This window comes from Ursus maritimus, unplaced genomic scaffold, assembly GCF_017311325.1.
Source record: "Ursus maritimus isolate PB19 unplaced genomic scaffold, ASM1731132v1 scaffold_14, whole genome shotgun sequence".
Taxonomy (NCBI): Eukaryota; Metazoa; Chordata; class Mammalia; order Carnivora; family Ursidae; genus Ursus; species Ursus maritimus.
The window spans coordinates 42,527,792-42,555,735 of NW_024423786.1; the positions used below are offsets into that span (position 1 = coordinate 42,527,792).

A 27,944-nucleotide genomic window follows, 5' to 3' on the forward strand; every position below is an offset into this window, starting at 1 on the left:
CCCCCCCCCCCCCCCCCCCCGGTTGAAGCACTTAGAACGGGGTTTGCCATATAATCGGTTGGCAATAAACAGTAAATGGTATCACTGCTGATACTGGGGGATCCCAGACCGTGGCTCCTACATACTGGGCGTCTGGGACAGGCAACGCTCTTGCAGAGGCCCACCAAGAACAGGAATTCAAGTTCAGGCCTTGAGGCTGTGGGAGGTGAGTCATCCGTGTTGGGTCCCGGTCCAGCTGGGTGACTTCAGCGGGCCTGGCCACCACCTCCCCCGCAGGGCCTCACGATCCCTCCCCAACACGGGCGGGCCCAGAGATACGATGCAAGCCTGGAGGGGCCCCACCCCTGGATCTGGGGCCTGGGCCTCCAGGACCTGCCTTGCCCTGGGTGTTCCAGGCTCCCCCGCCCACCCACCCACCCACCCTCGGGGGATGCCCCCCTCGCTCACTGTTGGTCATCCCAGATTCCAATCTCCAAACTCAAGAGCCTTTGGCTGCCCACCCCTGGAGTGTCGGACAGGGACCCAGCCCATGAAGCAGATGTTTTCTGCTCCCTCGTCTCCCACGGAAGAAGGGGAGAGCAAACTCTTCTCATTTTGCCTACCCTGGGCCTTCCCTTGACCTCTAGGGTGCGGTGGGCCTCGTCCATTGGGATGATGTTGCTGCCGGGAGCACAGGCTTGCCCTCCAAAGCAGGGGAGAGGTGCTGCGAGTGGAATGGGCACAGATCGGAGTCGAGATGCTTCATCACTTACCGCCGTGGTCCCAAGCAAGTGTCAGCCCGTTCGAGCCCCGGTTTTGCCATCAGCAGAAGGGGGATGGAGGGTAAGGCCCCCTGGTGGGTCTCTTCCACCGCCCCGAGGCCAGCGGCAACGCCCTGCGCCGCACGGCCTATTGGCAGGAGGCGGGCCAGGGGTGGCTGGACTTGTCCAGACTCTGTCCCGCATTCCACATCTCTTGTGAGTCTGGCTGCTGTTCCAGAGCCTTTCCTCACCTGCAGGCGTGCTCCCTCCCAGGCTCCGACTGTCGCCTTTTCTCCCCAAAGGTGCTCCACCAGGATCAGTCCCCTTCACGGGCCCGTGGCTGAGGGCTCCGCTGTGCCCCTTCTCCGGAGACTCTCCCTGGGCCGAGGGGAGTCCCTTCATCCCCAGATGCCCAAGAAGTTATCACCCCCACCCCCCAGAAGAGACCCACAGCCAACGATGCACAGATTAAAAAAATTCACAAAATCCCAGCCCCTCCTGCAAGGAGGGACACGTAGGCAGGGCCACACGCATGCCAGAGCTCCTGTTCAGAATTCTCTGGATAGAAACAGCAAGGACGAGCTGCACTTCCTCCCAAGACATGCCACTTCTTGCGTCCCAGGTCGGCAGGTGCGTGCCGCGGAGGAAGCAGGAGCCGGGGACTGATCCTGGCTCTAGCGGTTCCTAGTGCTATGACTTACGGAGTTCACTGTACGTTTCCAGGCTTCTTTCCTTCTTTATAGGAAGTGAGTCATAATTCCCACTTTGTTGCTTCGATGTGGTAATGCCAGGGCAGCGGCAAAGCCCCTGCAGTGGTGTGTGGTGCACAAAATGACCCTGTAAGCGGGGCTGCCCCTTCCCTTCTCTCCCAGGAGGAGGAAGGCCGAGGGGGGCAGCTGGTGGGGAGGCCGCTGGTGCAGGAACCACGCCCTCTTTGGCCTGTGGTCCGTGGTGGCCAACCCCGGCCCAGCAGGAGTGCTGTGGCATGTCCATGGGCACTAGTGGCCTTATAACCCCTCCTCTGCGGCTCAGTTCAGGGGCCAAACCACCTGTCAAAGAAAACTTCTCTGATGCCCCACTTTTGGTTTGGAGGCCATCTTGTCTGAGCACCGGCCTGCCAAGAGGCCCCTGGGCCACGAAAGCCCTGCCAGGGTCTCTGGTGGACTTTTCCACGTGGCCCCCAACCTCCCCCAGCTCATACCACTGGGCCATCGCTCCCAGCAGCCTCAGGCCACCAATCAGGAAACCCCAAGCCAAGGCAGGTGACACCATAAGAACGATGGCTGCTCCACTCAGTCAAGAGGCCCCCCCAGCACATTACAGGCTCTCCTTCCAGTAACTGCTGTGGAGGAACCTTCTACTCTGGGCGCCACAGGCAGGCCACCCCACCCGAACCAGACTTGATCTAAGGGCTACAGCTAGGCTCACATGTATGGTTTCCAGCTCTTGGCTTTTAGTCCCTTGCTGCATTCTTTCCCATGTCCCAATTCCGTGGGTTCTGGGGCAAAAGTGGATGGCCAGCGTGGGGCCGGAAGGAGGTCGGGAGCTTCCCGGACCCTTGTCAGACTGTGGCCTGGGCGACCACTTGAGGAAAAGAGGGTCTCCAGCACCCAGGAAAGATCGCTGTCACCCAGATGAAGCTTCCAAGAAACTAACCAGCAGGTATGGAATCATGGAAGCAGGTAACACAAAGGTTTCAGGACATGAAGTGAAAATACCAAATAATAGGGCTGACTGGACCCAACGGGATTAAAATTCCTCCAAGTTTACTGCTTAAATCTTTTACCTCAGCAGGCTGGGATGCATATTTTTCTAAATGTTCTCTTCTTTCTGACCAAAGATAATGCCATGCTAGACCCTTAGCCTATTTTTACTCAGGCAAGATTACTCAGAAGGAGCTATTCTCTTTTACTGAGAACTTATTATGTGCCGTGAGCTTTACACACATTCTCTCACTTTATCCTCACGCCCTAAGGCATGGTTTTTACTTCTGTTTTCTCAAGAAAACAAAGGTTCAGAGACATTCCAAGGCTTGCCTAGGTCACTGAGGTTTCAAGGGACATAGTCACGTGGTCGCGTATCACAGAACCTGGGTCTGGCTGACTCCGGAGCTCACGCTCTTGGCTGCCATATTGGTTTATCCGCCCAGGACAGGAGAGTTCCATGAAGGGATGTTACCTCCTGTTCCTCTGTCCTCGGGCTGCAGATCCTGAGGCTGAGAGAAGCTCGGGAGGGTCGCACACCTGCCCACACTGAGTGGCTGCAAACACCAGCTTCCTGGGGCTGCTTTTTGCTTCTTTAGATTCCACTGTATACAACAAAGAGACTATATTTTCCCAGTTGGGGCATGTCCCACCTGGCCACTGGCTACTGTGGGAGAAAAAAAAAAAAAAAGAAAAATCAAGGGGGACAGGCCTTTAGCTCATTTGAATCTTCCTAACATTGTCCATTTTAATATCTTCCCCCCATTACTGAAATACCACATGGCCAATGCAAGTTGGAATACATAAAAAAGGTAAACAGAAGGAAAAAATTACTCGTAGGACTCTCAACCAATGATTTGTGAGCAAATTTCCTTCTCTCTCTGTGAGGGTTGGAATTTTTAAAAATTACGGTCAGGATCACACTATGTAAATACACTGATTTATTCATGAGAAAAAGGTCATATTCCTTTTTTTTTTTTTTTTTTTTAATAAACCATCTTTGGCGGGCTGCTTCATCTTGCATGGACTGGCTGCACCCTGTTTTCCTTAACCAGCTCCCCAGGGGTGTGCAGTTAGGTTGGGATAAAGCACATCTAAGCCTTTGCTCAGCTCATTCACTGTTTTAGGGTCTCAGAGATCAATTTCATTTTCCTTGGCAGACAGTAGGCGCCTACTGTAGGGGCGTCTGCCTGCCGTGGGGCTTCCCAGGTGTCTCTTTCCCCATGGGTAAACTCTCTTCACTCCTTCCCCTGCCATCGCCCGTGAACCCAGGTGTTCCACTGATCTGGCAATAACCTTTGCCTCCAGCCCTCTGGAACCCACACCGCGCTCTCGGACTGGCACCCACCACCTGTACCAGCATGGGGGCCAGCGCCGTGACTTCCTGGCTTTACCGGAGGACAGGCCAGGCCAGCCTCTGCTCAGAATGCCGATGTTCGGCCAATGTCTCAATTTCCTGACTGTGGCACTTAGGGCAAAGATGGGCAATTACAGGGGGGCAGGCAAACATGGCAGGGTGGCATCAGGGGATTCAGAGGCCAGAAGATGTGGGTTTGGATCCCGGTTCTACTTTCCTGCTGTGGAAACGGAGCATATCGTTGAACCTCAGAGCCTGGGTTTCTTTGTATTTCTGAGGATAATTCCTTCCCTGTAGGGTTATTGTGGGAGTTACAGGACATAATGCAAGTGAACTTGCTGAGTCCGGTTTTCGACCTAATCAAGGCAGTTAATAAAGGACTGAGATCATTCCCCACCCCACCTCCCTACCCCCGGGGATTAGCGTTCTGTTCCATTGTTCTTTATACCCAGCATCTCGAGTAGTACGAGCTCTTGTTTTCAAAAGCCTTATTCTCTTGCAGAGAAAGTTCTCCAAAGCCATGGCCGGTTAGTCTCGTAGCCTTGAGGTTTTAATGGCCCATTGCTCTGGCCAGATTATGTGCAGATAAAGGGCTCCCTGCCCTTGTCCTGTTGATGGGTTCAAGACCACTCAGCTTACTTTAGAAGAAACAGGACAATCAAGCAAGAACACTCGTGGCTCTCTCCCCACATCAAATATCCGCATCTACTTGCTTATATTGACTCCACACGTGCTGGTACACGGAATGGGGCTGTGTCCACCCAAGTGGGCTCCGGGAGCATGTTAAGCACCTGCTGGAGACTTCTGGCCCCTGCCTCCCATTCTGGGCCTGGTCTTTCCCCGGTCTCCTCCTTCATGCTTGGGTCCCACACCAGACTCATTCCAGGGAAGCGGAAGACAGAGGAAGGACTAGTTCGACGTTTTATGGTTCAAATCCATCGATCAACCCAGTGGTTCTCAAACTTCGCTGCCCGTTAGACTCCCCCATGCAGCTTTTAAGGTTCCCTGAGGCCCAAACACACCTGTGGTCACTTACATCAGAATTTCGGGGCACAGGGACCAGGCATGGTATTAAAGCTGAGCCACATTTGAGAACCGGTAACTTAACCGCTGTGGCTAGCGAGCCTGAACCAGGGTTGGCTACCACGTTCCGTAAGTCCCCCCACGCACCTCACTTTATGACTTTCCGTGTGGATTCAGGCACACGGCCGATGCTTCTGATGAGGATGGAACACCTCGATCTGGTCCTGATTAACTCCCAGAACAGGAACTATGGCGGCTATTCCGAGATCGGACATCTGTCCCAACGTCATACGTGACACACATTTTATTACGTTAAAAAAAGGCATCTCTTAGCCGCTCAACTGTAGCCATAGCTGAGGCTGCTTTAGAAAAACGGCATCAGAAAACAAATACAGCTTTTCAGTAGCACAGAACGGCTGGGTTCTCCTCCACTTCCCCAGTAAGTATCATCAGTGGCTCAGGATGGTTCTGGTAAGAGCACCTAACTGCTGACTTCACAGAACCCCGGATTGCCCTAAGGCACCGACAACGGGGGTCCACTTTGGGCCCCCTCCCGGCAGCCAGGCGGCGGGGGGCCCGAACCTGGAGGCAGCGGCCGGTGGCACCAGCCCCCTCAGCCCCGGTGAGCTCGCTCATGCTAACGCCCGGCCCTGGGGGCCACCCCGACATCTGGGGCCCACATGGGCAGACTCCCAGCGGGGCTGCGGTACGCCCTGGGATGGGTTCCAGCTGAGCCAGCCTGGTTCTGCTTCACTACCAGCACATGTGACACCCGGAGGGAGTGGTCAGGAAGTGGTGCTCTGCCCACGAGCCCGTGTGTCGGCATCAGAGAGGGCCCGGCAGTGGGGACGCCTGCGGAGGAACCAGCCACATACTGGATATTTGGTCATAAACCCTCATGGCTCCTCCGTCAGCCTGAAAGCGAGGAGACCCTCTGCCACGATGCCCAGGCCGTCACCCGTTCAACACTAGCTGTCCATGCTGCTCCATGTGCCGTGTGTGGGTCCTCAGTTTACCCTCATGCTCCTGGGCTGTGCAATTTCTAGGAGTCAGGGCTCCCAGGCTGCTCGAGAGGGACCACGTTCATTCTCACTTGCTTCTTTTCTCGCCTTCCTGCAGACACCCAGGGGACACCCAGCAGTTCCTCTGGTGGCTTCACACGCGACAGCTGGCTTCCTCCACCTGCGGCAGCTGCCCGAGCCCTCCGCCTCCGCTCCTCCTCGTCCTCCTCTGCCCACACCCACCCTCACCCCTGCACCAGGCCCTACCACCCAGGCTCATGCCCCAGCCCGTCCAGCAGAGCACAAAGGTAAACATTCAAGACGTTGGTCGCTTCCCCGCCCCGGGCCAGCACACTCGTCCTTCCTCGGGGGCCACCCCTGCGGTCAGTCCTGCACCAGGAAGTTGATGAGGGCCGTTCTGGGGGACAGGAAAGCCTTCTTGATGCTTCGCCCCTGCAGGAGCCTGACACCCAGCTCGCTCTGGAGGACGAGCTCATGGACTTTGTCCTGGTCCCCCACGACTCCCTGGGGCACGGGGATCTTGCCGCAGGCTTTGTTGTTGATCTGAGAAGGAGAAAAGCGAGACGAACGATGAGGAGCATCCTGAAGATGACAAGGGGCCCCAAACCAATGCCCACGGGAAGCGGGAAGATGTGGCACCGGCTTCCCCAGACGATAGAGGGCAGCGAGGACAGGATTAATGCCTGAAAACACAGGCTGGGGGAGAGAGGATAGGGGCGCCCCGTCCCAGCTGTGCTGGAAGTTAGGTCAGAACCCTCAGCAGCTTCCGGGGGGAGAGGGACGGTTGTCACTGGGGATGAGTCTAGGTTCTGCTCACAGCAAGTGTCACCGAGGATTTTACCCAGGTCTTGGGGGAGGGGGGTTCCGGCTCCTGGGGAAGGCAGGCAGCCTCCCTGCTGGGGGCCTGATACCAGAGCGGGGTGCCCAAGTATGCAGACTAGGAAACTGGACTCAGCCTTGCCGAGAATGGGCCCATCCAGTTCCAGACGTCAGTGCCTATTCACTGAGGACCGTTCAGAAAGGACACACTTCACAGCAAATATGAAGTGATATCGGCAAGGGGGAAGGTGTTGTCACAGCCCACATGGCTTCTGAACAGCCGTGCTTCAAATCCTCAATCCCACCGCTCCTGTGAGAACGCTTTCACTAACGTTCCTGGTTTTTTTACTGGGAAAATACAGTCACCGTATTGTGAAAAGTTACCAGGAATAATTTCTCAGATTTCAACCAAAGCCTATCAGGGGTCCCTCATCACCCATTTCATTTTTTCAGATGTATGTAGAACTTAGGGGCATTTTTCTTGGTTGCATCAACATACATCACTGGGCGGGAGCCAAAGATGATAACACATCATGTCCTGAAATATTCTAGAATACGGTTCTTCTAAAAAAGTGTGAGTCTCCTGGATGCAGGGTTTGGTGTCCTAAAGCTGTGGGACTAGGGCTGTTGTTCAAAGGACTGCCCCCCCCCATCTTGTTTCTAAGCCATTAGAAGCCACCATCTTTCACGACCACATGCTTGCTTTGACCAAGACCTCAGAAAAGACCTCCATCCTGTCACACCAAAACCGCGCCCTTTGTGAAGTCCCGGGGGCCCCAAACACGGTGTTCTCAGAAACTGCTTGTTCCTGAGTCACGGCCCCAGCTCTGGCTCTCAGTTCTCACCCAGGGAAGAGTGGCCCAGGGCAAGGGCTCCCCCAGCCACTTGCCGCGATGGGGCGTCGGGGGAGAGAGCACGCACTCTTGTGCAGACTCCCGGGCCTGGACTTCAGTTTTCTCTTCTTTAAGGATGGAATCGCCTGCATTGTTGAGGGAGATAACCTGTCGGAAGGGACCAGCTCACTAGGCCTTACACCCCCTTACCCCTCGGCCTTTGTCGGGTCTCCCGGCCACCAGGGAAGGAGCCAGTGTGGGATGTCCTCTTCAACACATGGCCTCAGCACCATGACCCTACCTCTAGACCCAGTGCTTCTGTGGAGCCTGGGGACCGGGAGCCTGGGGACTGGCCCTCAGCGGTCCCTGCGAGGCCTGTCCAGGGAGCTGAGTCATTCCTGACCCCAACTGGGGGGGGGGGGCTCATGACCTCTGGATGTGGCCAGGGAGCCCAGCGGGCCTTCCCACGGGGTCCCAGGCACCGTCTTGTGGCTCCCGGGGACTCCCCTGAGTTGCCTTACCCAGGGCGGTCCTTTCAGAGGGAGTGGGTCTCCATCACGCTCCACTCCCGGCATGAGGGACCAGTAAAATGGACACCAGGAGCCAAAGTGGGATTCCACACTGGACTTGGCCTTCAGGGGCCTACAGGGGAAGAAGCTCTTTCAAATCACGTCAAATAGTGGCCATCTGACTTGAGAAAAGTCTTCCAGTCCCCATTTGGGGGCCCTGCAAGCTTCCATCTCTGCCGCCTCCCCTCATTACTTGAAGCCTCGGTCCAGGGCCTCGGCATTGTTCTCCCGGACTTCTCCAACTGCTGCCTGACAGGCCCCTGGCCATGAGCACTGCCCCCACCCCAGCCATGGCCACCCAGCGACACAAGGGCAGCCCTATGATAGCGACGAACGATGAAAGCTGCGCTAAGTTCTCGCTCCTCCGTGCCAGGTGCTGAGCTATGCAATCCCCCGAGCCAACCTGCATCTCCTCCCACAACCCCGTGAGGGCCATGCATGACCACTCTGTGCCCATTTTACAGACGGGGAAGCCGAGGCACACGAGGTGAAGCCACTTCACCCAGCAAGTGGTGGAGACGGGATGACTCCTGGATCCTCCCCTTCCCCTGATCAGATGCCCTGCCAGCCCCCAACCCTCTCAGAGTGGAGCCTGGCCTTCTCCCCAGAAGCGCCATACCTGTGCCTATGCTCTAGTCCCTCCACGGCTCGCAGTCCCAACGTCACCGAGGGCCTTCCCTGCCTTTGCTTCGGCCCATCAGGCATCCTCTTCACCAGGGAAACACTGCTCCTCTTTCGAGCCCAGGCCCCACAGCCCCTTGCGGCAATGCCCCGACTGCCAGAAGCAGCGATGTCCACACCAGCAGCTAGCGGCACCTGCCATCTCCCCCGGGGATTAGGTCCCCTTCTGCCGCTGCTCCCTCACCTACAGAATGGACTTGGTCACACAGCTGCCTCGTCTGTGACAGGGGTAAACCAGGGCCCGCTCCCAGGGCTGCTGTGCGGGGTACATGAGTCAGTATCTGGAAAGTTCTTAGGGCAGTGCCTGGCCGTCAGTCGGCACTCACTGCTTGTTAGTGGGTTTTGTCATCAGTGCACCCAGAAGCAGGCTAGGCACCTGCTGGCATCGTCCAATCAAATTCTTTCCACAACGGGCAAAGCCAGGCACCATGTCTGCCTCCTTTCATCGAAACAGAGGCCTGCAGAAGTATTTTGTGGAACGGAGACTTTCACGCAGGACAGTCTCACTCCCCAGCTCTACGCCTTAACCTGGCTACAGAAACTCCCTGTGTGTGTGGCAGTCGTGGGTCCCTTAGATGGTCCCTCCTGGGCGCCGAGCGGCAAGGAGCTAATCCCCGGTGTTGGGCCCTACCCTGCATACCAAGCGCACAGAGGACAGGGGCACGGTGGGCCCGAACCATGCTGAATGACACGTACTGTCACCGCAGCTGCTATTTCTCGCCGGGGCACCAACCTGCGATCACACGGACACAGAACTCGGGCCTCCAAAGAAGTTCCGCCACGTGGCACGGTGCCCTGAGCCAGGGGGTCTCCAGTTGGGTGAACCCACAGGGAGGCCTACTCACATCTTAAACTTTGGGTTTTCATTTCCACGATAATCTAAAACTATTTTACCAAAGACTAGAACTCAATGTCTTTTCTGCGGTGATTAAAGTGGAATGGAATTTTACAGACTCAAACTTCAGTTTCTCAAGCTGGCACTCCTCACACAGAGGATGAGTTCTCAGGGGCACACGAGTTTATGTCTTAGAAACGTGACTTCAGGTAAAGAAACTTCTCTGTGCCACAGGGCTATTTTTGGTTTTGAGGCTTTTGGGAAGAAGCCCACCAGGGCAGGCCCACGTCCTTCCCTCCGTGGGGGAAGCAAAGTGGGATTGCAGGGGAACGAGGTGCCAGGGGAGGTGGTGTGGAGACAAAGCGGCTGGGAAGGGGCCAGTTCTCCTGCTTGGAGCCGTCTTTCCAAACACCGACCCACCGGCTGGGCCCAGGATTTGCATAGACGCAGAAGAACAGGGGCCTGGCCAACTGGGCCCCTGTGAGGCTGGGCTCTCTCTCAGCTCCTGGGTGGTGTGTTCGTGGCCCTTTTCACCATTTGCAGTGATTTTATTTATTTTTCTGTCCTTTTCCTTTTCCCGATCTCTGCCACTCGGCTTTCGGCTCCATCAGGGCAGGGACCCTGACTGACCTGTTCGATTTTGTACCCCCAGAGCCTAGCCCTGTGCCTGACCCACGGCAGGTAACTTGACCATTACTGACCAATAAGCAAATAAACTTGGGCAAGGCGACCAACTTCTCCGAGCCCGATTTCTCAACTGAAATCAGTAAGAATGGAAATGCCTACCTTATGGAATGGTAAGAGTTTAATGAAATCTTGGATGTGAATGACCTGGCCCCACGTGCGAACCAGAGACGCGCTAAGAGGGGCCCCTGTTCCTCTTTCCCTCTACAGCCACATCAGCATTAAACAGTCCTTATAATGGGTTCCAGAGTGCACACATTAAATATGTTAAAATTCCATAAAGGATGAACTATTCAAGTTATTTGCTCTATAAAAGGTTGAAATAAAAAACAACTTTTATGTATTTACAATGATGTAATTTACCCAAAAAAGAAAAGAAGAAAGAAAGAAAGAAAAGACAAGAAAGAAAGAAAAGACAAGAAAGAAAGAAAGAAAGAAAGAAAGAAAGAAAGAAAGAAAGAAAGAAAGAAAGAAAGGTTACGTAGCCTTTCTGAAACAGTGTTCTCGGCAAGGTGCTCCTGCTTGGCCAACCTGCTCACCGTCACCCCCCTCCCTAAGCGAAGCAGGAGCGGCCAAGGAGACGGGAACACCGCGGAGGGCAAGGCGATCAGAACCTATAACACAGGACAGGGTTCTGCCGCCCACCGTCTAATCCCCCGAGGGCCTTGGGAGCTTTATGCTCACGAGCTCGTGATGTGTGTTGACCTCAAAGCTCAAGTGTACGAAGGTAGTAAGACAGGCAGGGCGGTGAGGCCGAGTCAGGCCCGACGACCCGCCCCGGTCAGTTCACCTCCCGCTCTGGGGCCGCGGGACACACTCACCAACACGGCCATCTGCACCACGTCGGGCTGCTGGAGGAACTGCGGGTCCACGGCCGGCCACGGCTGAAGCAGCACGCTGGCGTCCCAGGCGTAGTGGGCACACAGCTTCCCGGGCACCTGTGCCAGGCCTGCAACGTCAAGGCACAGAGGGTCACGGGGCACTCGCGAGGCTCATGGGAGCAGGGTATACAGCTTCTGTCCCAACACAGCCTGGCTTGGAGCTGCCTGAGGCCACACCTCGGCTTTACACAGCCTACCGGGGGCCCCCTACTTTGGCCTGGCTTATCGTCCCGGGCTTATAGGTAGCCTCCCCCCTCTTAAATAATACCCAGAGCTGTAAAGATGGATGGACATGTTGTTCTAAGGTGTGTGTTTAGAGGGGCGCCTGGGGGGCTCAGTCAGTTAAGCTCTGCCTTCGGCTCAGGTGATGATCTTGGGGTCCTGGGATCGAGTCCCGCGTTGGGGCGGGGAGCCTGCTTCTCCCTCTCACTCTCCCTCTGTGCTTTGCCACTTTCTCTCTCTCTCTCAAAAAAATAAATCTTTAAAAAAAAATAAAGTGTGCATTTGGAAAAACAAGGCTGCTGATTTTCCTTGGTCTCTGCACTTCTGTTGATGAAGGAACGCCTTTGTGCTCCTGAGAGCAGATCCCAAAATAATGAGCCGTGCTCACTTCCTTTCCGGCCTGTGAATACTTGCGGTCTGCGAGGGCCTCCTACCCGGTCCTTTCACTCATGATCGCTGGAGCCAACATGCCGAGAACAGCAGGGTGCTCCTTCTCCGCCTTCACAGAGGGATCTCAGCCTTCACACTACACTTCTTCTGGAGAGGGGCTCCTGCCAATGACTGAATTGGAAAGAACTGGCCTTGGCTCAGGATGGGTCAGACGCGAGGAAGGAAAGCCCCGCACGTCCTGCGTCCTAGATCGCTTCACGCTGCAGCCCCCAAGCAGAGGCGGCCGTGCTCAGCACCCACAGGGCCCTACGGGGACTTCAGCCAAGGCAGGGCTACTCGCGGGAAAAGCTTTGACCGCAAAGCCCCTGCCGATCTCATGAGTACAAGAGATGCCCCCGAACGCGCATGAAACACACACATCACAAAATGGAGCCCGGGGCGCTCCCAGCGTGGCCATGTCCCCCCTGCTCATCGTCCCGGAGGAGGGCCCTGGGCAGGGGCTTGGCAGTGAACGTGGCAGCATGCCCATGCTGGGGCACAGCTGTGGCCGCTGCACGGCCCCGCTATGAATGGCTTTTCCAGAGGTGGCGGGGTGGGGGGTGGCCCTTGCACACCTCACTATTAGCCCTGAGCCCAGGAGATGCATTTGAGGGACAGGCCCATCCCTCAGGGGTGGTCTGAGGCCAACTGTGGGGCAGAGGGAGCCAATCCCTCCAAAGCCAGTGCCTGGAGCACTGGCCTGGGACTGACAACGTTTTACTTTCCTTGAGGGCAAAAGTAACGCATGCTCTTTGCAGAAAATTTGTAAAAGGTCAAACGAGAGAGAAGAAAATCATGTTGACCTGCATAATAGCATTTTTTAAACTTCTGATTTTTTTTAAAAGATTTTATTTATTTTGAGAGAAAGAGAGTGAGCAGAGGGAGGGGCAGAGGCAGAGAATCTCAAGCGGATTCCACGCAGGGCTCGATCCCACAACCTTGAGATCACGACCTGAGCTGAAATCAAGAGTCAGACGCTTAACCGACTGAGCCACCCAGGTGCCCCTCAACTTCTGATTTTGAGGAATCGTCATGTATTTCATGACTGGTATATAAACCAACCCCACCAAACCAAACCACTACCAGATCAGGCTGTGTATGCGGTTTTGTATTCCTTTCGTTTCATTACTTTAAAATAATAATTAATTTCACAGAAAAGGATGATATGCAATAGTATATATCGCATGATCCTAGTTTTATTAAATATTTCCACGAACAGATAAAAGGTCAGAGAGAATAAAGCTAAGAGCAGCAGCGATTCTATCTGGGAGCTGGAAGCATGGGTGATTTTATTTTCACGCTTTATGGATTCTCTACAAAAAGCATTGATCACTTGGGTAATTTGAAAGGATATTTCGAAATCAAGCTTGCCCACACTGTGAGATGGGTTCGAGATTTTTCTTCTGGTTTCTTCTTAAGGTTACAGCTTGTTCCTCGTTTCATTTTTTTTTTTTTTGAAGATTTTATTTATTTATTTGACAGAGATAGAGACAGCCAGCGAGAGAGGGAACACAAGCAGGGGGAGTGGGAGAGGAAGAAGCAGGCTCATAGCGGAGGAGCCTGATGTGGGGCTCGATCCCATAACGCTGGGATCATGCCCTGAGCCGAAGGCAGACGCCCAACCGCTATGCCACCCAGGCGCCCCCCCCCCCCGTTTCACTTTTGAATCCAGCTCTACTTCATTTTGTGTGTAAAGTGAAGGAGCATCGGGGCACCTGGGGGGCTCCGTCGGTGAAGCGTCTGCATTTGGCTCAGGTCATGATCCCAGGGTCCTGGGATGGAGCCCGCATCAGGCTCCCTGCTCAGCGGGGAGCCTGCTTCTCCCCCTCCTCCTTCCTCTCCCCCTGCTCGCTCTCTCTCCAATAAATAAATAAAATCTTAAAGTGCAGAGGAGCATTACATGGTTAATTTTCCAAACCTAATTCGGAGCATAAACCTCTTCCCTATCCGTTTGTGAGGTTTCTTTTATATTGTACCAGGGACGGTTTCAGGACCACCCAAAGCTACCACGTGAAGCTACTCCATGTGGCCGTCTGCAATGCGCGGGAGCACAGGCCGGGACATGGACGGACACACCGCTTCCTTGGGAGAGTCTTGCTGCCGAACACACGGGGCAGCCTCACTCGGATGTGTGCTCCGTGACACAGCTGATCTGCGTTCTAAGCTCAGGCCGTTTATATCATTGGTGGACTGTGACAGCCAGTTCCCAGACCGGCCTCCGGTCCGTGGCCCACTCTGAGGAGCAGCAACCCCCTCTGCTCTGTCGACGTCTGTCTTGATTCCGGGATGAGGCTCCCAGACGTACGTGCTGAACGTCCAAGTCCCACTCTCTGGTGCTCTCGCTGAAAGCCTGGGCTGCTAGCCGGTCTGAGGGGAGGGAAGGCCCGACAGAGTCTGAGGATCAAGTGGTGTCAAAGACGTACATATTCCTGGGCCCCGCTGGCCCCTGTGCCCTGGGCTTCCAGCACTTACCAATGAACCTCCTCCATCGCTAACAGATGGGCTGCCTGGCAGGAGCCGAAAGGGCTTCCTGCCCGTTCCTCAGAAGGGGTGCTATGGAGGCCCGTGTCTAAACACAGACAGAGGTCACAGAAGGGAGATAACCATTTCTTTCTTTGAGGAGGCTGGCCCCGTGTGGCTCACCCTGTGACCCAGCTGCAGTGGGAAGGATTCCAGAATGTCCGCATGGCGGTCGAACAGGATGCCTGGGAGATGAAAGGGCCTTGGACACAAATGTTCTGGGCAGAAGATGTTGCAAATTCCACTTAGACAAAAAAAAAAAAAAAAATGAGGAAGGCCGGCCTTCCTGGAGCAGCCAGGATGCTTATTTATAGCAGGCTGGGTCCCCGCCAGAGTTTCCATATAGATGGGAGTGGGGCCGGCCTGCTCCGTGGGGCGGAACAGAAACTCACGGCTGTGGGTTCTCCGCAGTGCTTCTGCCTCCTGCTCTTTAGGGAAGTAGAAACATCTAACGTTTGCATAGCAAATATGATGCTTTCTTTATGTGACACATGCCAGTCCAGAGCTGGCCTTTGGGCAGCACCTGGAGAAAAGTCTGAACACGGGCTGGGATGCGTCAAGGCCCTGGCACGCAAGGCCACCGCGCTGGGCCGGCTGTCGCCCGTGGCCCACCCCCTTCCTGCCCCTCCTCTGGGAGAGCTGTTGTCGCTGACCTTCCTTCGAAATGACTGACACAACTGACGCAAGCGCCTCTCATACTCCGAGAGCTGGCGAGGTCACCACAGCGCCACGGCGCCCGGCAACGGGCGCTGGGGCGGGCACGGCGTCTGGGGACGGCAGCCGCTCTTGCTGGCCACCGTCAGACCTGCTTCCACCCCCCACCTCTGCGCTCACACACACACCAGGGTGGACGTGCGGACGCCACGGCCTCTGGGGCCCACTGAGCCTCATCCAGCCCCGGCGATTCCAAGGACATGGACAGGACAGGATGCCACTTCCTTTTAGCCTTCACCCACGGAAGGAATTCCACTGGTGTTGTTTTGAGATAACACCACGGACGCGGCACACATTCGTACGTAAAATGCCATCAGAACGTCGGTGAGAACTTATTCTCCTTACAGTGATCACGCATACACCCCTATGTGATCTGTAGGTCTGTAGCTGTGCTGAAATTAAGGCATACGGCACATATGTGTAGCAAAACGCTAAGCTACACTATTCTGCAGCCGTTTTACAAAGAAAAATGGATTTGTGGCACAGCCTGATGCTTCCCAGTTTTATGAGTCAATTCCGAATGCCTAAGGTGGGGGGCACGGGGTGCCCCTGGCTGTGACCTCACAATTACGGTGCTGATGGGAGACCTGGAGCCTGCACGAGGTATGGCCTGAGGCAGGAATCCAGACAGAAAGAAAAAACTGCTGCGCAGCCGTAAGCGTGTCAGAAAAACAGAAACAGAGATCTTACCTCCACATTGTAAAGAACTTGTATTTTGGACAAGAGGCTAAACTCAAAGCAGCACAAAAAGCAGCAGCAGAAGGACAAGCACCCAAATGCCCACGAGCAGAAGACGGCTCGATGACTCGTGGCACACTCATGGGGTGGCACACTCCGTGGCTGGTGAGAAAGCAAGGGTCCGCCGGAAGTACGGACGCATGACGGCTCTCAAACACACACAGAGAGAAAGCTGTTTGTGCAGCACGCCAACATCTGCCTACGAACAGGTGCACATTTCACGTACCGCGTGCGTGGGGTCTAGTGTCACACTGAACAGCAAACGGGGAGCAGGGGGTCTCAGAGCAACAGAGGGACGGGGCAAGGGCGCGACGGGACTGAGGACACACCCTTCTTCGACAGTTTCATGTTTTACAGTATGTGTTAGAGACATAACTTTTCTTTCTTTTTTTAAAAGATTTTATTTATTTGTTTGACAGAGACAGCACAAGCAGGGGGAGCTGCAGAGGGAGAGGGAGAAGCAGGCTCCCGTTGAGCAGGGAGCCCGATGCGGGGCTCGATCCCAGGACCCTGAGATCATGACCTGAGCCGAAGGCAGATGCTTCACCGACGGAGCCACCCAGGCGCCCCGAGATGTAGTTTTTCAATTAAAAATCAAGGTTTTGCTTGGCTTGAAGAAGCCCCGAGAGCTACACTGGAGGGGGAGTTCCTTTCTGCAGTTGGCTCTGGGCCTTTTCTCCCGAAGTGGGGCTTACACAGGAGCAAGGGGGACCCGGAGGGCAGGCCGATCCTGGGACTGCATCCTGGGCCACTTCGTGCTGCTCTGCTGTGCCGGGCGCACACCTCAGACACCAGCAGGACAAGTGGCTGCATCTGGTCAGCTGTGTGTGTGTGTGTGTGTGTGTGTGTGTGTGCGTGTGTTAAAACTTTCTTCAACTCACAACAAACTCCTTCTTCCCTTCCTTCCTCTCTCATGGTCTCCTATGTTCCAGAGCCAGAATCTCAGCACTCAGGACGGGTAGGTTAGAAAGACATTTGAAAACAAAATGTACTTTGAAATAATGAAACATTCAGAGGAGATTGTAAAGAAATGTGACGCCTCGGGGTGCCTGGGTGGCTCAGTCGGTGAGGCATCTGCCTTGGGCTCAGGTCATGATCCTGGGGTCCTGGGATTGAGTCCCACATTGGGCTCCTTGCTCAGCGGGGAGCCTGCTTCTCCCTCTTCTTTTGCCCATCCCCCTGCTTGTGCCTCTCTCTTGCTCTCTTGCTTTGTCAAATAAATAAATAAAATCTTTAAAAAATTTAAAAAAAAAAGAAAAGAAAAGAAAAGAAAAGGAAATGTGACCCCTCCTCCTGCCTCCCCCCGTGGTCACGTGTAAAGCAGGACACTGAGAAGGGCACAGTCCACAGAGCTTACCCAGATCTCCTCATTTACGAGCATCTATGAACACCACCACGAGCGTGCAGCTTCACATAACTCGCGCCACAGTCAAGACCCAGAGCTGCTCGGCCACCACGAGACGCCTCGTGGTCCCTCTGTATGGCCACCAGCCCCTCTGCCCAGTCCCTAAGCCCTGGCAACCACTAATGTGTTTTCTATCCCTGTAATTTGGTTACTTCGAGAACGTTATATAAATGGAATCACAGAGTATACAACCTTCGGAGACGGACTTTTTTTTCACTCAGCACAATCCCCCTCGGATCCATCCACGCTGTTGTCTATTAGAAAGGTCATTTTTGATGATGATGAAATTATGCCTCCACCAGAGTACCACCGAGAAGCTCCCTGCCGGTGATTTTCTGCTCTTTTACTGTCCACCCACAAAGCAAACCTTGCGTCCTTTGTCTGGAAACAGTATCAGGGACTCCACATACACAAAATTTCCCTAAGCAAGCAGCTACCACCCTCAGCCGGGAGCACGACACTCTATCGGGGTTCACAAAAGGTAACCGTGTGAATGCAGATGTGGTGTCTTGAGCACCCCAGATCCAAAACGTCAGGAAGGAAAAAAGATCTCCTCATCCTGCTACAGTTTGCCAACTGCCAAGACGTTGGTTCTGTTTCTTACTGAAGGTCTCCGCCGACACTTTAAGGGATGGGTAGGGGACTCTTGGAGCCTCTCTGAAATGTTTCCTTTCTATCCATGGCAGTGATGGCCATTTTGCCCACAGGACCCCTAATCGCCCCTAGAAGACAGATCCCAATTCTGTGAAAACCTGCTTCCCTAGGGAACTCTAGAAAAATGGCAATATGTGAACATTCCTCCCTCACCATCTTCCCTTTACAGCCATTCTGAGCTATTTGTCGAAGATGCGGGAATGAAACTAGAAGCCACGTGAAAGCGAAGTTTTCTAGAACAAATGAAATGTGTGTAGAAACTGTCCAAAGCCTTGGATCGAGAAGGACCAACACTGCGGGATGACAATAATGACACTCCTCGCGATACAGTGCTTCTGTCCGCGAAGGTCTCCCCACCCCTTGAGACACTGGCCCTCTTCAGCTCTGGGAGAGGCAGGAAGGAGTCACGTCTCCATTCTCTCCCGAGGGCACCTGCCCACACTGTGACTTTGTGACCAGAGTGCCACGCCAGGTGCGTGGGACTCCTCACTTGACTCTGTCATGGCCCCTGCGGCTCATTCAGAGGGTGTCACACGTACACATGTGGAGAGCCAGGAGACAAAGGCTTCCCCCACTGCTTCCTCGAATTAAAAAAAAAAAAATAGCTGCTATGAATTTGTAAAGCTCGAGGGCAGACCTTCACTAGACCGCCCTCCCCAGTTCTCCCACAAATGCCCAGAACACAGCCTGGCACCTAATACGCGCTCAAAAAAACTAAGTAAAACTTAGTAAAACTAAGATTCAATCTCTACCGACTCACTATGCTACGGCTCACAAAAGCTGTGTGCGGCGTGTAGGAAAAATCACGGCGCAAGGTTTGGAATGGGCTAGTTTCTATCACGATGCTTTAGCGTGTGTCCTGTGGGGAGCCTGTCATACACGTGAAGGACAGACTGGCGGGGCCATGCCATGGTGTGTACTTGTACCCTAAGGCCCGCCAGGGAGGGACAGGGCCCTGGGGAGAGGAGATCCTCTCTGCCCACCCACAACACAACTGAAGGGGGACGCAAGGTGGTGGGGGGCGTTCCTGCAAATCCCACTGACATCAGTCCTGCGTGGGAGAAAGGAAATGAGGGCGGAAGGCAGATAATGCGGGACAAAAAAGGAAGATAAAAGGAACTGACGCGTATATTCCGGGATAAGAGTACGTTTATTACAAATTAGATTGGTTTGTTTTAGCGCCCAGGGAGACGAGGAGAGGATGAACAACAGCAAGCCACTGAAAAGACTTAACGCGGTTGCCCACGCTAAATGAAGGAGTCATGTTTCCTTCCCACGGACAGAACAGAAGGCTGGGTGATAGAAGACGGCATTAGCGTGGCAGGGCCTGATACCAACCCCTCTTTAGGGCACCCTGTCTCTTCAACGAAGAATGGGTAAATGTCTCATCCTCCCGTGTCTGTTCTAAAGCACCACAAAAGACCAAGAAACCCGATGCAATTCACTCGGCGGCATGAGCGACACCCTCCTTTCCAAGCCTGACCACGCACACTGAGAAAAACAGGTCTTCCTTAGGAAAATAATGGCCAAATTCTAAATAAAACACTAGCAGATAGAATTTGACAGTATACTCAAAGTCCGCTACACCATGGTCAAGATGAATCTGTGCCGGGAGAGACATTAGGCGGTCAATTAACTGGGCAAGAGTGATACCAACAGGGCAAAGGGGGAAGTTAAAAGCAGATGATACAAACACCTCGACAACTGAAGAATGGATGTTAAATAAAATATAGCTCCCATTCCTAATATGAGTTCTGGAAAACAAGGACAGAGCTGCCTCCTTAACATTATAGGGAATATCTGGGTGCCTGGGAGGCTCAGTCACTTAAGGATCTGATTCTTGATTTCAGCTCAGGGCATGATCTCAGGGTCGTGAGATCGAGCCCTGCATCAGGTTCTATGCTCAGTGGGGAGTCTGCTTGAGATTCTCTCTCCCTCTCCCTCTGTCCTTCTCCTACCCTGCTCACGCTCTCTAAAAAATTCTTAAAAAAACAAAACAGAAACATTATAGGGAATATCTATCCTAAACCAAGAGCCAACATCAAACCCAACAGGGACGTATTAGTTCCCCTTCAATCCGGAAGTGAGACAGCACAGCCTGGACCAGCCCCTCGAACATTCCATAGGGTTTTCTGAGAAGTTTAATACACGGGACATACATAGACGCCAAACCATAGCCGTTAGAAAGGAAACACTTATCCTTAGGTACTGATCACAGAATCCTAGCGCATCTAAGAGGATTTTACCTCTTACCCAAAGTAGGAGAGATTTGTAGGGAATCTGGGTAAGAGAATAAGTATACAAATAAGCTATAAAAAAAAATACTTGGGAATAATCTTAAGAAATGCATAGGACTTCCATGAAGAAAACGACAAAACTTGACTCAGCATAAGGGAAGTCTTGAAGAGAGAGAGAGAGAGATGGGGCGTCTGGATGGGTCAGTTGGTGGAGTGTGCAACTCTTGGTCTCGGGGTTGTGAGTTCCAGCCCCACACTGGATGTAGACATTACTTAAAAATAAAATCTTTTTTTAAAAAAAGTATTTATTTATTTATTTTAGAGGGTGGGGACAGGAGCACAAGCAGGAGTGGCAGAGGGAGGGGGAGAGAGAATCTCAAGCAGACTCCGTGCTGAATGAGGAGCCTGACACGGGGCTCAATCTCATGACCCTGAGATCACGACCTGGGCTGAAATCAAGTCCGATGCTTAACCAACTGCACTACCCAGGCACCCCCAAAACAAAACCTTAAAAACAAAAAGGGAGAGACAGACCCCAAGGAGGTCTGGAAGGGGTAAAGATGTAAGGCCTTCCCAAAGTAATTCTAGGTTTACCCACATTTCCATCAAAATCTCAAGAATTTTAATAATAAAATTACACCAGAGTTCTACTGAGGAGAATAAGCAGGTGAGAAGCACCCACATAGTTATGAAAAAAAAAAAAAAAGAAGGGAGGCAGCCCTCCAGATGTTAAAACTATGTTGACAAATCCGATAATTAAATCAGCAAAACACAACACACACTTCAAAAAACAGACCCTGGAGTGGAAACAGGGATAACTTTTCAGGAAAATCGTTGGGCAACATGGATCGAGAGTCTTAAAATCATTCCTATCTTTTCCACTTCCAGGGCATCATCTGAAGTGGAAACTCGGATCTCTGCCCAGAACTGTCCCTGGCGGATTACGGAAGCAAATGCTAGACACGTCACTGGAACAGTTACCGAACTCGTGCCTGGGGGCAGTTGATGTAGTGATTAAAAACTGTACAAGTTAAAAAAAAAATCAAAACGTTTACACGTGTATCTTGTTTTTAAACTGGAAACACTCACGGATGAATTTTTTTTTTTTTGCAAACCCTTAAGAAACTAATGGGAGCCCCACGTAAAGCAAAGATGGCCAAACTGTTGCTCTGCATTCTGACCGTCTTGACTTGGTCCCGACAGGCCACACTGGGCTTCTGACACTGAGGCCAAGGCCGGGGGGCCTGAGCTCCTCTGAGACGTAACCACTTGCTCTGGCCCATAAGGTGCGTGGCCGTTCATCCTCACAGCAGCGGAGGCGTGAGCGTATGGCTCAGGATTTCAGAGGGAGGGAGTGGGCCCAGGTTGGGTTATTCCGGCACGTGGGGTGGGATTATCACCGAGGGATTCCAAAGTCCTTGCAAGACCCCTGGAATCATGACGGATGCTCGTTTGTGCATATTTACCAACGAGCCAGAGAATTTTTGGAAGTGGACTTGGGGATGGGCATCACAAGCCTTCATAGCTCGTATCTCTTCTGAGCAAGCATTACGCATTCAGGTATGTGCTCTGAGGAGTTCGTGTGTGAACAAAAAATTGGCTATTCGACTTTTTTTTAAGATTTTATTTATTTATTTGACACAGAGAGAGAGACAGCCAGCGAGAGAGGGAACACAAGCAGGGGGAGTGGGAGAGGAAGAAGCAGGCTCATAGCGGAGGAGCCTGATGTGGGGCTCGATCCCATAACGCCGGGATCACGCCCTGAGCCGAAGGCAGATGCTTAACGACTGAGCCACCCGGGCGCCCCTCAACTTTTAAAACAACGATGTAGCGTTAGAAATAGTCTACGTGTCCAAAAAGAGGAAATGGGAAGACACGATAAACCTCACGCCAACTGAAAAAGTAGTTCCACGTTAAAATTAACAAAATAGAGAGATGACAAGAAGGAAAAGAAAGAATTAACTACTGAAGACAGCTTAGGGTAAGGGAAGTTCAAATTATTTCTTAAAAGGAGAGGATGTAGGTACTTCTAGTGATGGCCTTTTAGAACGACCAAAGGGCCCTGAAAATGCTCTCACGAGGCTGCCCTCTGAGAGAAAAAGCACATGAAGTCTTGCCTTAGGCTTTCCTCTGACAGCCAGGTCTTAACAGTGGAGGGACACAGCCCCCCGCCTGCCTGGGCAGCAGAATCACCCAGAAGCTGGTTAAAAACTCTCCAGTTGCGGGCGCCTGGGTGGCTCAGTCGGTGAAGCGGCTGCCTTCAGCTCAGGTCACGATCCCCGGGTCCTGGGATCGAGCTCCACATCGGGCTCCCTGCTCAGCAGGGACCTTGCTTTTCCCTCTCCCTCTGCCCCTTCCCCCTGCTCAGGCTCACGCTCTCTTTCAAATAAATAAAATCTTAAAAAAAAAAAAAAAAAAGGACAAAAACACGCTCTAGTCACTCCCCCAGCTCCAGAACTGGGACCTCCAAGGGGCAGGTGGGGTGGAAGCTTCCACATTTAGCCCACGTGAGCCTCAGGCAGTGGGACTCGCTTCGGTGCCCAGTTTAGAAGAGACCGAATCCCAGTTTAAGTGAGTTTTAGATCTGCAACGTGATGCCAGGCGCCCTTTTCTCCATCTGTAAAGTAGGACTAAACCTGAGTGTCCACCTTGGAAAGAGAACGTGGGGTCATGGCACACGGAGAGCAGGAGGCTGGGTTAGGAGAAAGAACGGCCCGCAGTGCTGTCCATATTCCCAGCGGTGCGGGCGCGGCGCGCCAAAGCGGAGAAGGGTCTTCCCCTTCGGCAGGGGTGACCACACAGAAGTACCACCGTCCCGACTACGGACAGGGAGGTCCCCGGTACAGATGCCAAACGCCGGACCCCACGCCTGAGGACATCTGAGCCCCACGTCGTGTTCGAGCCCCAGCAGGCTCGGGTGCATGCTGGTTAGCGGTCACGGGTCCGACGAGGATGCCCCCACCTACCTGCCCAGAGCTCCGAGGTGATGTGAGGGGCCATCGGGGCTGCCATCACCATCAGGGCACACAGCGCGTCCTCAAACTCGGGGCTGTGGAGAACCACTCTCTGTGAAGCTTGCTGAGGAACCGAAAAGAACAGTGGAAGAATACTGAGACGATCGAAGGGCGAGGAAGGCCACTCATGTCTCTGGAGTCCAGAGACACACGCAGCCAGGCAGAAACCCTCCTTCCCATCCACGGTTGCTCTGGACACAGACCTCGCCCCGTTTAACCACAGTATGAAAAGCACCGCAGCAGCAGTCACGATACGCACACCGCCCTTCACGGAGCACGTGCCCTGCCCTCGGTCTGAGGCCGACTCACGTGGTCCCCCAAGTGCCCTCGGACGCTGGAGTTCTTACCCCACCCGACGGATGGAGCCGCTAAGGGCCACGAAAGGGGAGTCATGTGCCCCCAGAGACGTGGTTGACCAAGTGACGTGGCCCCCACGAGAATCCAGCTTTGTCTTAAATTTGAGTTAAATTCCTGGCCGCTCTGCAAGGTTTCCCGTGAGCTGCGGGCCCAGTGAGACATGCAGAGACTTGCTCACAGGCTTTGCAATGTGGAGCGCCCAGTGCAGGGGTCCTCCTGCCCCCTCGGGGACCTCAGGGGTCCTCCTTCTATTACACAGCTGTGCAGGTTACAGTAAACACCCAGTTTCTTCCTGCGGTGCAGCTAGTCTCATAATGCAGCCACACCCATTTAATTTATGGGGTACCTACTTGTGGCTAGACTTCAGGGATAAATGTCCAGAAGAGCACGGTTTCTGCTCTCAGGGAGTTGACAGCCAAGGAGGAAGAAAAGTGACAAATGAGTTGAGGGTGTCACAGGATTCCACGGGGTGCGGGTGGGGAGGGAGGGTGGTCAGCAAAGCAGGGAGTGAGCTGGCGAGTGTAGACCAAGGACAGCCCGGCGGGAGGTGGGCTGTGGGAAGAACAATGGAACCGAGTTTCCCAGAGGCTGGTGGTTCTCAGGGCAGGCACCCTGGGGAAGTCATGATAAAAACCAGCCTAATGTGATGGTGGCATTCAGTCTGTTTTTAACACTCAGACAAAAATAATTTTGGCTTAATTTTATGGTATATTTGTTAAAATTAAAAGTAGGAAGCCCACACAAGGTATTTTGCTAGGTCAAGAGAGGCCAAAATTATTATCCATTTTTTAAAAAGCATGCAAAACTTTGCAAAACTGCCTAAGAGATTTGAATATAACTCCACGGGAGAGGATACGGAGAGAATCTACCAGAAGGGCTGCAGACAGAACTAGCTATTGGGGAGAAGAAATTTTATTTTCAATTTCATTTTTCTACAACATTTGCCATTTTTTTTTTTTTTCCCGATTAAAAAAACACACACATGGGGCACCTGGGTGGCTCAGTCAGTTAAGCATCTGCCTTCAACTCAGGTCATGATCCCAGGGTCCCGGATCAAGCCCTGCCTTGGGCTTCCCGCTCAGCGGAGTCTGCTTCTCCCTCTGCCTCTGCCTGTCCCTCCCCCTGCTTGTGCACTCTCTCTCTCTCTAACAAATAAATAAAATCTTAAAAAAGAAAAAAAAAAAAAAACACCCACACACACTCAGCAAAGAAAATCTGGGAAACATAAAATCACTCACAATTGTACCACCCAGAAAAAAAAAACTGATATATTTTATTCCAGTCTCCAAAAATGCAACAATATGTGACTATACACATCAGTCCACATACCCTTTTGCTCGACTGGAATTTTTATCCTGTGAGCACTTCGGTATTGTGTGTTTATTTGACGTTATGTCATGAACAGTTTCCGATACTGAGGATTCCTAGAAGACACGATGTGAAGGCTGGTGGCACATTTCCTCCCTATTGATATGACATAAGTCATTTCACGATTCCCCACTGGGGACAGCTGGAGTTCTGTGTCTCTGTGATTGTAAGTCACCTGCTGATGGCTGGCCCTGAGTCAAAGTACCTAAACAATCATAGGGCTACCGACTTCAAAGCCAAAGTTCTTCCTGGCTCCCTGGTTACATCAACCAGGGCCACTGCTGGGGTGTGACACTGTCTGTCTTTGCCATAGGATGGACTTTATGTCAAAAAGCCTCTACAAATCCGATAGGTTACAAAAAATAGCATCATGCTTTTAATTCGTGTTTCACGATAATTAGTAAGGCAAATACTTTTTCCTGCCAAGTTTACAGATTATTTCCATCCCATTTTCTGTGGGTGATTTTCTTTTCACATCCTTTGACCACTTCTAGGCGAGGCATTTCCATATTCATATGTAAAGAGCTCTTCACATATCAAGGATGTTAAGCCTCGTATCGGACTTATTTGTTATAAAATATTTTCCCCGGTTTTTACCTGCTCTGTAACATGGCATGTTTTAATAGACTAAAAATGGCAAGTTTTATGTAGTCAAACCTGTAAATTTCTTCCACTGTTCTTGAAGTTTGGGGAGAGCTTCATTATAAAAGGTGGTAATAGCTTTAATGTACTTGTTGTTGTTGTCTGTTGACCAAACAGCTAACCTCTTGCCTAAACTCCATTTGTTGACAGATCTTTCCCCTGGCAAGAAAAATTCTAGTCACATGTAGCAAGAAGAGGAGTCTATGCGAAAAGGCTGACTTTGGTTTTTCGTGAGCACGAGTCCGATCTGTCCAGGTTAAAGGAGTGTAACGTGGTAGCAATGCCAAGGGGGTATCAGATCAATCAGGAAAGCAGGCAGAGGAAGCAGGAAGAAAAGAGCAGAGCCGGAAGAGAAGGGGGCTTGAGTCTGGTGCTGGTTTGTCACTAATCAACCAGACATGCCATCGAACCTCCCTGGGTGTCTATGGCCACATCTGCAACATATGGGGGTGGGGGAGGGGAGGGAGGGGGTGGGGTTTGGACCAGACAATCTTTAAGAACCTTCCAGCTATAAAACTAGGTTGTCACTATGGAAAAAATGCTTCTTTAAGGTAACAGAGCCACACCAAGGAGGTGACACCACAGTCCTGCTCTCTGTCCACGACCCAGGACCCTGCAGGCCACCTCACAATGTGGCCGGAAGCCACCCACCCTCCTCGGCTACTGGCAAAGGAGGACAGGAGGGCCACTTACCAGGAGGGCACTGCTGAGTCCCATCAGCTGAGAAATCACAGCATTCAGTGAGAAGTCCTCTGTGAAATGGGAGGTCACCTATTGATAAAGGTTGAATTATTCTCTTTCTTCCAAAGCCCTTTAAGCTTTCCACAAAAACAAAACAAAACAAAACAAAACAAAACAAAACCCACGATGCAACAACAAAGCATATGAATTATCCAAAAAAAAAAAAAAAAGTGAATTAAATGAATGTAATCAAAGATATTTATACATGCATTCACTATCTCGAATAATCACGGTCACATTTCATTCGCAGAAAGATTTTCAAAATCAGGGTCAATGGTGTTTCCACTATTCAACGCTTCCTGCTTCCCCGCATCTGGGACAGTGTTGGTTCTCCCAGTGGGGACACCAAACGCTGCTCACTGCCCGGACAGGAGGCAGGACCCGTGGATGAGCAAACATCAAAACAAGCCAACAGGAGATGGGGCGCAGGATGTCGCTTCTCTGTGGCTCCGTGACTTATTCACAACGAAGGCTATTTGTATGTGGGATAAGGTGAGTTTTGCATTTTCAAGTATGGTATCGACAAAAGACAAAAGACAAATATGACTTGTCAGCGTCTTCCTGTCTGTGTGCTTTTCAAATTCGACCACGGCCAAGAATACAGAAAAACAACACATCGAAAGAAGTCGAGAGTTTCCAGCTTGTTGAAATACCCCAATTCTATGATCTGACAGAAGAGAAGAATGTGCCAAGTGCAGAGAGGAAGCACGTGGCATGAAAACAATCATTCAGGCATCACTCACATCACAGAATTCAACTGCGTGAGCTCGGTGTTTCTACACTAGAGAACAGGGGATGGGAATATTCCCTGAAGACGTGTCACCGAACGAGGCCTTGCTGGCTGGACCCAGGGCCTCATGAAAACCCTGTTTCTTCGATGTCATCAGTTACCAGAATCCAGAAAAGTGACCTTGGCTGACTTTATAAGTTTAAATCAGCAATTCTAAAAAATAAAAATTAAATTAAAAAATTCAGCCTAAGGAGTATGGGGGGTTCTGGTACCCACTAAAAATGGCTTTCGATCTCCTAAATGCCTTCTTTCAAAGACCTATGATATTTTTTTCACAAGGTGCTTAAAAAGGCAAATGTCGGGGCACCTGGGTGGCACAGCAGTTAAGCGTCTGCCTTCGGCTCAGGGCGTGATCCCGGCATTGTGGGATCGAGCCCCACATCAGGCTCCTCTGCTATGAGCCTGCTTCTTCCTATCCCACTCCCCCTGCTTGTGTTCCCTCTCTCACTGGCTGTCTCTATCTCTGTCAAATGAATAAATAAATAAAATCTTAAAAAAAAAAAAAGGCAAATGTTATGGTACAATGTCAGACTTCTAGAGAAGAAATTTATCGGGATTTGTTATCAATGACGAATCTTTTAAAATGAGTTGGGGGCACCTGGCTGGCTCAGCTGGTGGAGCTTGCGACTCTTGATCTCAGGGGCATGAGTTCGAGCCCCACGTTGGGTGTGGAGATTACTTAAAAATAAAATCTTTAAAAAAAGAAAAAAAATGATTGAGACAATAAAATCTGCTCTATGAAAGTAACACAAACACATCATTTATTTGCAAAAGTTAACCCACAATAACCCACACAGATACTGCGTAACATCGTAACTGGGTGGGGAAGTCCTCGCTATGTTGGGTATCCAGAACTTGGATTCTAGGCTCTGGACTTCATCTCTTTCCCATCTGTAAAGTGAGGAGACCAAAGAGCAGTCTCTTCATGCCCCTTTCAACTCGCCACTTCTGTTTCCGTTCATCTCC

General features: G+C 52.1%; 1 protein-coding gene across 1 annotated transcript in view; it reads right to left on the minus strand.

The window, feature by feature from the left end:
* Positions 1-4,709: 4,709 nt before the first annotated feature.
* Positions 4,710-27,944, minus strand: part of LARS2 (leucyl-tRNA synthetase 2, mitochondrial) — a 144,732-nt gene continuing 121,497 nt past the window's right edge. Inside the window, exons 18-21 of the mRNA XM_008703901.2 lie at positions 26,141-26,218; positions 23,033-23,144; positions 11,088-11,215; positions 4,710-6,388 (exon numbers count right to left, since the gene is read on the minus strand). Coding sequence (XP_008702123.1) covers positions 6,209-6,388; positions 11,088-11,215; positions 23,033-23,144; positions 26,141-26,218 — 498 coding nt within the window. The 3' untranslated portion in view covers positions 4,710-6,208. The remainder of the gene's footprint in view (positions 6,389-11,087; positions 11,216-23,032; positions 23,145-26,140; positions 26,219-27,944) is intronic.